General features: G+C 37.0%; 1 protein-coding gene across 2 annotated transcripts in view; it reads left to right on the plus strand.

Moving 5' to 3' along the window:
• The window catches only part of LOC107630284 (protein tesmin/TSO1-like CXC 5), a 5289-nt gene continuing 3440 nt past the window's right edge, over positions 7560 to 9408 (plus strand). The window contains exons 1-4 of one of the 2 annotated variants that reach the window (XM_016333386.2): positions 7560 to 7706; positions 8153 to 8484; positions 8941 to 9048; positions 9167 to 9344. In XM_016333386.2, the coding sequence (XP_016188872.1) occupies positions 8165 to 8484; positions 8941 to 9048; positions 9167 to 9344 (606 nt within the window). In that variant the 5' untranslated portion in view covers positions 7560 to 7706; positions 8153 to 8164. Of the gene's footprint in view, positions 8485 to 8940; positions 9049 to 9166; positions 9345 to 9408 lie in introns of both variants that reach the window. The other variant, XR_002359219.1, reaches the window with a different exon arrangement.

A 9408-nucleotide genomic window follows, 5' to 3' on the forward strand; every position in this document is an offset into this window, starting at 1 on the left:
GTCCCCAATACTTTTTCTTTGCCAAATAACCAAAATTGCTACATGACATTATTAAAAAAGAAAACATGATTTAAATTCAACATAAAAAAAGTTAGTATGAACTTTTATATAATAAAAATAGATAGATTAATTAATGAATGCTTATTAATTGCAAGCTCATAAACATTATTTTTTGTTTAATAAGCATGATAACAGAATAAAAATTATGAAAAAAAAATAAAAGGGTAAAACAAAAAAAACTGGTGAAAGTAGGGTTCAGGGACCGAAACAAGGAAACAAACACACAAAAAAAAAAACAGCTAATCTCCTCTTAATCTAAAAGTGCTAGAAAAATCCATTTCCAAAGAATGTACTATGTTCGTTGGAGGCAATGAACTCCAGGAGGTAAATATTGTCCTTTTTTAGCCATTAGGTCCGTAGCACTATTAGCTTCTCTCAAGGCATGACACCACTCAACTTTCTGCAGGCTTGTTATCAAGTTTTCAACTTCGTTCAAAAGCAGCCTGTACGGGTGACAACCATTAGACAGACTTGAGCAATTTTTCAGAATAATGAGTGAGATTATCAATAATAACATATAAATCTTCAATGGACAAATTAAAGTAATTTACCTCATCTAATTGATCATGACCAGCTATTAGACAGACTTGTGCTTCATATTCGGAGTCTTCATCCTTATCAGAATCATTTTTTAGATCCTCTCATGAAGTCATAAGCACTTTCTTCTTTCTTGAGCTTAGGGAAGTTGAACTTGAAGTGTCTTGCCTCCTTACAGTGATGACAGATGACTTTACTTAGATCCCTTTTTGCTCCTTTGAACTTGATCCCTTGTACTTGCCTTTACTCCTCATTAGCCTTCTCAATCTTCTAGCAAAAAAAAAAAAGACAATTTCATCATCCGAAAAACTATCATTGGAATCATCATCCAATGACTCAACTTTTGATTTTAGGGTCAATCTTTTTCTCTTTGTGTCTTGACTGGTGTGTGTGGTTTCATATACTAGAAGTTTTCCTATCAACTCATCATAGGTTAAAGGTCTCAGGTTGTTGCTCTCAGCCACAACAGTGGCTTTTGTTTCTTACTCTTTTGATAGGCTTCTAAGAACTTTTTTCGCAAGTGTTTGTTCAGTGTGGGTCATACCCATAGCATCCAAGCTGTTTATGATGATTGAGAACCTCTCAAACATCTCATCAATGGTTTCTCCATCCTTCGTGGAAAACATTTCATACTCTTTTCGTAGCATATCGATCATTGTTTTGTTTACTTGTTTGGTACCTTCGTGTGTGACTTAGAGTTTATCTCAAATCTCTTTTGTCATCTTGCATCTAGATACCTTCTGATATTTCTCGAAACTGATAGCACAGTGTATCGAGTTAATGGCTTTTGCATTTAACTCCACCTTCTTCTTGTCTTCATCATTCCATTCAGCTTCTTTCTTTGGAGTCACCATGTATCAGAGCAGGAAAACAAAATCAGAGCAGGAAAGAAGAAGAAGATGACTCAACCATGTATCCTAATTCAATTACCTTGTGCAATGCAACCTATATCCAGTCTCCACCACAACAATAGTAAAATTGTTACTATCTTTTTAAGTATTACATACACCAATTTCCAACAATTCAACCTAACCCTATCAAGGACAAACCAAGCTTCAACATAAGCTTAACTTGGCTAGGTTACCTCTTAGCCTTTTAACACACTAAGTGCTCACCCAACTTAGCAAGGGATACCTCAGATACAAGATACAAAACAGAAATATAACCAAAGGAGATCTGAAATAAATCTTGACTTTTCTCTTCAAGTATCTCTCTTAGCCTTTTCTCTCAATGGCTTTTTTTTTAATGTCTCTTTTATATGCCTTTTTCCTCTGAATAGAAACAAAGAAAGATACAATATACAAACAGAATAATTAATAATAAATCATGAAGGAGATGATGTTGAATAGCTCAAACTCTATACGCTTAACTAGTTTCTGAACTCTCAAATGTTACCATTCATCTTGGCAGAATACTCCATTTTGTGTAGGTGCAATGCTTCCAAGACTTCAAGCTTCAATTTGTGAGGTTTCTCTCTTCTCTGATTTGGGTTCTCCCTCCTGTATCATAACTGAAGTTGATTTTTCTTTCTGTATGGAGTGAGGTTGCCAAGGCTAGGGCTTACTTTTTAAAGTTAGCTCTTTGATTCTTGAACCAGCTGAGGTCTTCACTTTCTTTTCTTTACTCAAACCCAAAAATAGGGATTTAAAATCAGAGGTAAGCAATGTAGCGAGTAGATTGACATCAGCGAGTTCATTGGTAATAGATCCTCAATGGATTTGATAAATCAAAATTATTAATCTAGTGCTTTGGCCCCAAGTTTCAATATTAGCCTTTGATTCACAGCAAATTAAAGTAACCTCCACTTTTTCCATATTACTCAAAATAGTTGTGCAGAGAAGAAAGTGAGATCAACAAGTAATTTACTTGCATGTTTATGGAAATATTTTACCTTTTTCTTCTTGACTTGAACATTTGCTTTTGCTTCAATCTTAATTTGACATAGTCATTAGAGATTGTTTTTTCTTTCTTCCTCTTTGGTACTCAAGAGAAAAGTGTTTTTCTATTCCTTCTTAGTGCCATACCCAAATCATAACATCACCATCAGCTAGAAACTATTCTATCCATGAAGGCATTGGGCTGGTGCTTGCATTTGATGCTTTTGTCTAAGTCTCCATACAATATACTGCTTGCTCTTTATATTGGGCCGCACTAATGATTTTTGACTTGGGCCTGCAACACTTAAACCACTCATAAAAAACACATTTGGGTAATCAACCTAACCAAAGTATGTTTGTCATCACCAAAAATGTTATTATTATTTTCTAAATTCAACAACACTAAATTAAATTTAACAACTATAGTATATAAGTAGATAGAATATTAGTAATTGAGTTAGAAAAAGCCTGCAATACTCCCTAGGAGCACTATATAACTTCAGATCATAACCCATATCATGTCCTCTCTATGTTCCTTCTATTTGGCCACTTGTCACGATCTCTATCATGCCATCACATTTCTACATGTATAGAAAATTTAATACTTCTACACCATACAACTCATCTCATCATTAAATCCATGCTAAAATTAAAAGTAAGACTCGTAATGGATATAGTTTGCTAGTGTAACACCCTACCACACAGAGCTTTACGCCTAGGACGTAAATCAAAGGTGACGAGGCGCTTCGACCTCTAAAAATAAAATACATGCATATAAATATAACAAGGATATTATATCTAGGATCCTTGAAAAGAAGTTAAACGAAATACAAACAGGAAGGCGCACCACTCACAAACGGATAAATGTAGAAAGATAGGTAAGGTCAAACGGAAAAGGATAATGTATATATAAGATCAGAGTTTCCAAAAATACAATTAACAAGCTCTAGGCTCAGCCTGTGAAGCAAAGGCCAACCAGAGTATACATATACATATATATAACCCAAAATATATGATAAAACACCTATTTCTCCAAATCTGCCTCTAAGAGGGACAAAACATAATATATACAAGGTGGAGAATCTATATACATATATACAAGGCATAAAATAAAATACAATAACGCCGAAATAATCAACTTCGCTTGCAGAGGGAACTTCAGATGCTCACCGAGGTGCATCTCGACCTACATCTGAAAAACGACAACATACCGGTTCTCAGCATAGTAATGGTGTCCATATAAATAATATATAAGGTCTCGAAAAAGCCAGAGGCAATCCTAGAAATCCAACACTCAGAATTAAACTTGTGAATAAGCTAAAGTAGTTTTTGGGATTATACTCTAAGGTTTCCAAGTTATAACTCAAATTCTAGCTTAACCCTTCAATTCATGCTTCCTCCAACCCTTCGAACTCCGGTGGAACTACCTTCGTCACTCCTCCGCCAGACAAGAGGCCTCTCAGTTGCATAGACAAACAATACAGGCAAGGAAAACACAAATAGAATGTAGTTACAGCAGGTAGAACATATAGCAAATAAGCATAGTTAATCAAATAGGAAAACCTAAGAATGCACGCTCAAACAAATACATATGATGTATGCCTGTCCTATAGCCGATGAGTCTCATCTGTCAGTTATAAATCCAAACCCGACATGTCCAGTAGCTAACCATGGACAGAACACCAAACATGGAGTAAGTGGGACCAAACTGCAACCTTTGCATCTTACCCGCATACCCGGAGCAGGAGACAACCTCACCACTGCCTCTTACCCAGGCAGTGTTACAGTTCTCGACCCGGAGCTAACGACGACAAAACTCAACCCTTGCATTTTACCCGGAGTCTCGAACTCTCCTAGAGCAAGTGGATAACATCACCGCATCTTACCCGGCTTATTGACTCTTACCCGGAGCAAGTGAAAAAGACCACTGCATCCTACCCGGAGTCATAACACATACCCGGAGCGAATGGACAATGCCACCTCCTCTTACCCGGTCACGTATACCTCGTTACCATTCAATTCATTCACTCAGTCAAATTACAATTCATCAGTATCATCAATATTGCATTATTCTCAAAATTGTCTCATTCATTACTTTCATCATCTCATCAAATCAAATATCCCCTTCTTCAACTCCTCCGATAGCAATTCTATCTTCTTCCACTCACTAACCTTTACTTTGTACCTAAAACCTCACTAATAAGCCTTAAATAGAACTTTTAGAGGTTTGAAAAATTAGAGGAATGATTGATAGTTCAAAAACAATGAATTTTTATCAAAACAGTTATTTCAGAGGTTTACAGGCTTACCGAAAAGGTCAAACGGTCAAAAATAGAGTTTTTGGGTAAAACAGAGTGTTGTGTATATGCATCATTGCTGTGTGTACGCACGCAACAGAATGACGTTCCCTTCTTGTGCGTACGCATCGCTGTGTGCGTAAGCACACTTGCAAAATCCTCAGGGTGTGCATGCGCACACCCCCTTGTGCGTGTGCACGAGCCAAAACGCACTCCCTGTTCTGTGCGTACGCACACTAGTGTGCGTACGTACACACACCAGAATTCCTGGTTTTCTGCAACTTAGAAAAATTTAGTTTTTGGTACATAACTTCCGATATCCATAACTTTCACTACAAAATTCTATTTTTCACAAACTTTATATCGTTATAAAGCTCTTGAAATTATCTTTAATTTGAAATAGATTTCATTCAAATCCAAAATCCGAGGCTCAAGTTATGGATCGGCAAAGTTCATTAAAAATCAAATTTCTTCCAAAAAGTTTAAAACCTCTATTTTCCAACATTTCATCCTCAAACCAAAATTTCTCAACCCAAAACAACCCAAATTCCAACCAAAATCCTTCCATACCCTTATCATCCCCTCTCAACGTATCAATGTCCAATTCTATCAATTTCAATCCAACAAATTCATAATCAACCAACATTATTTATAAATAAACAATTAATTATTATCATTATTCATAATCAACATCAAAACTCATCAACAATCAATGATTCGCCACATTCTCATTATAGGATCAACATTCACATTCAATATCCTCATTAATCATCATCAAATCACCAATCATCAACCCATTTCAAGACAACTCAATATTTTCATTAAAATTACTAACTCATAACATACAAACATGCTTCAACCTATCTTATGGTCATCTAGCCTACGTTTTCACACGACATTATATATTACCTATGAGAAACCAAAATCATACCTTGGTTGATTTCTCCCTAATGCCGAAGCACCACAAATATACCCGTTCCTCAAGTGTCCAAAGCCCCAAAGCCTCTCCAAACAGAATTTCAGCCATCGAGACCCAAATTCAAGCTTTTAATACCACCAATTAGCCTCCAAAAACTCATAATTTCAATCTAATACTATATAAATATCACTAAATCAACATAGGGTTTGTTATACCAACAATTACACAAGGGTTAGATAATTTCCACCTTACCAACGGAGGTTTAGAACAAGATCCGGCAAGTCCACAAAATTAATTTGATCCTAAATTACCAAAATTACACAAAATCTCAACACCAAAGCTCAATAAATTTTGAATTCAAGGGTTGGGCAGCTGGAAATGAGAATGAGGATTACCAACAATTTTGTTCGGTGGGTTTTGTAGAGTTCCACGCAGTGATTGTGTGACCGCAAATAGTGTAGCGATCAGAACTCCGAATCAAAAGTTGTGTGGGTTTGAAACTCAATCAAGGGTTTGGCTATGGCTTCTTCTCCTTCCTTGTGTCTTCAGCGTGAAACCCATATGAATTGGGGAAGAAGAAGAGCTGAAGCTCTTCATTAAAAGGCTATTGGGTTGGGCATTGCGCCCGTTATGGGCCCGGTTCGGTCGGTTTGGCTCGTTTGACCCAATTTTGAGTTAAAATTTTTAAAATTAGTGTCAAAATTCATATTTTAATTATTTTTACCATTCTAACTTATTAAATTTAATTTTTTAATTTTTTAAATAAAAATTAATTTATTGGTTATTTAAAATTTTTTAGTTTGAACACTATTTGTACTTTAAAATTCTCCAACTGACTCTATCAACAAAATGTTAATTTATTTTCAATCAAACAAAATATTTAATGTATAATCAATTGTTTGTTTTATTAGAAAACTAGAAATGCACATTCACAATAAAAAACAGAATATTTATATATATTCAATTGCTTATTTTATTAAAAAATTAGAAATGCACATTCACACTCAGAAACAAAATACATTTACATATAATCAATTAAATATTTACCCACGCTAAAAATACAGATTCAATGATATGGGTAAATTGGGTAAGATTAGTACCAAACTCGAACTTTATTCTATCCACAGTTCAATTGCTCCACTTCCAATTTCATAGTAAAGCAGACTATCAATCTTAAACATATTAAGTCGAATAAGGTATCCAAAGAGTTAATATTATGAGATCCAAAACAACCAATTTTTTTATAACTTCTTTCAATTTCAAATTGTTGCAAGATTATCATCGCTCATCTCCCAACTCAAATACAACATTACATCGTCATCGAAAATTATTTATGTATATTAACAACTAAAATGTCTAAGTGGCATGGAATACTTATACATAAGAGTCTTAATTCGAGTCTCTTCTCAATCAATCTACTCCGCAATCATTAAGGGGTCGGATTGTAAACTCCCTCCTGTCAAATTGAAACGGATTGAATAACGGCATATGCAGATGGTAATGCCAGACCTTCCATAATAACCAGGTTTATTTACTGAAATCGATCATAGAAGAGGTCGAGAGCAAGTTTGACCGTAAAAATATTTGCTCTCCGAAGTCAACAATTTTTTCACTGGGACCCCCTCTATTTTAGCGCCAAATACTCTCTCTCTTCTGAACGCGTTTCTCTTTAATCCCGAAGTGAAATTCCCTGTCTTTAACCGCAGCGGTGATACGCATAGCCAGCATCTATCACTGCATCTGCACGAGGGAATTGTACACGTGGCCCATGGAAGGTGGTCGCAACACACGAGTCAATGCTTCTAATGAGGGTTTCGTCGAACGGCTGCAAAGGTGAGATGAGCAATGCTTCTATGAATTTGAACCGAACGATGCATGCTTTAACCAAGGGCCGCACGATGAAGATGGCATGCGGATCCGGCCGTTGAATATTTACAAAAATTGAATTTCAAAAGCTTTGGTAGAGAGAGGGAGCAGAGCAAGCAAGAGGGGAGGGCGAAGCCGAACATCAAAAAGGTCCCTTCACTTCTCTTTCTCTCTCTTTCTCTTTCCATTTCTCATCTCTTGGTTGAGTTGAGTTCAGCTTCATCACTTATCTTCCCCTCTTCTTTGTGCGGTTCCCTCAACCGCTCTCTCAGTCTCTGTCTCTTTCTGTGTGGTTCCTCGGGTTCTGCGTTGCTATCCGGATCCAAGTCACTTGAATTGTGCCCACTATTCTTCGAGCTTGGGGTCTTGGCTACCGAGCTGCTCAATCGCGTGTATTTTTGCGCTTTATTTATTTCTCGAGACTTTGGAATGGGTTTTGGATCTGGAAGTCAGCCAATTTCAGCTGATTTTTGTTGATTCTGAGGGAATCATCGTTGCTCCAACCTCTGCTTTCTTTCTTCTTGATTATCCAAGTATTGAGAAAGGAATTCGGAACTCTCCGTGAATTCTTAACATTTCTAATTTTTTTTTTTTAGTATTTATATGTGATGGGGGAAGGAGAAGGAGGTGATTGCGCTTTGAGAAATGTGGCATCGGATGCACCTACGGTGCCGGTGCTGGTGCCGCCGTCGGATATTCCCGCCAAGAAGCTTGCAAGGCAGCTTGATTTCACCGGCTTAGCCGGGATGCCGGGCGGCGCGCCATTTCCAGAGAACTCGCAGTTGCGGCAGCAACAGCAACAACAGCTTCAGCCGCAAGTGGTGGCACAGTCACAGTCACGGTCACATCCGCAGACAATGACGCAGCCGATGGTAATGATGCCGATGCCGCATCCGCCGCAGGCGCCACGCCTTTCAACGAGGGTTGGGTGAGTACTAACTGTTTTAGTCTTCTGAGTTTTGACAACATGAATTTTGAAATTGCTCTTTTTCTTGCTTTAGTTTAAAACCGAAAAATTGTGGCCTTTGTTACTTCATGTTCATTACTCGCTTTCCCTCCTTCTGGATAGGGTCGGTTCAAAATTATTAGTCAGTCTTTTCCTTAACACCGTTCTCCCTCTATTATTCTTCGCTTCAACTCTATTAACAACTTATTTCTTTGCAAACAATATATTCTTTTATTTCTTTGCCTACTGTAATTTCCATTTCGGTCTCTGTGTTTTTCTGTGGTTGGGAAACCAGATATGAATAATCTAGTAGATAGTGAGGGTTTAATTTATGCCCTTGAGTTCAAATCTTTGCTAATTTAGATTATTTTTCTTTACATGAAAACTTAGCTAAAATGATTTAATCTTCATTCTTCAACCAACATCTATTGTATTCAGTAAATCAGAATCTCCAAAACCAAGATCAAGGACCAATTTTGAAACAAAAGAAGCTACTCCAAAGAAGCAAAAGCAATGCAATTGTAAACACTCAAAGTGCTTAAAGCTGTAAGTATAATCCCCTTTCACTCTCTCTGCTCTTGATATTGCACTGGTGTAGCATATTGGCTAGCTACCAGCGTGCAATCAAAAACTGTGATACTAACATTCAAAGTATCGTGAGCAGATATTGTGAATGTTTTGCATCGGGAATATACTGTGATGGTTGCAACTGTGTAAATTGTTACAACAATGTTGATAATGAAGCAGCCAGACGAGAAGCTGTTGGAGCTACCTTAGAACGTAATCCAAATGCATTTAGGCCAAAGATTGCGAGCAGCCCTCATGGACCACATGACAACAGGGTATGTTGGTTTAACTATTTCAATGGTTAGTGTTGTATGCCATGTTCTTGACTTCTCCCCCCAC

The sequence above is a fragment of the Arachis ipaensis genome, chromosome B03 (genome assembly GCF_000816755.2).
Source record: "Arachis ipaensis cultivar K30076 chromosome B03, Araip1.1, whole genome shotgun sequence".
Lineage (NCBI taxonomy): Eukaryota > Viridiplantae > Streptophyta > Magnoliopsida > Fabales > Fabaceae > Arachis > Arachis ipaensis.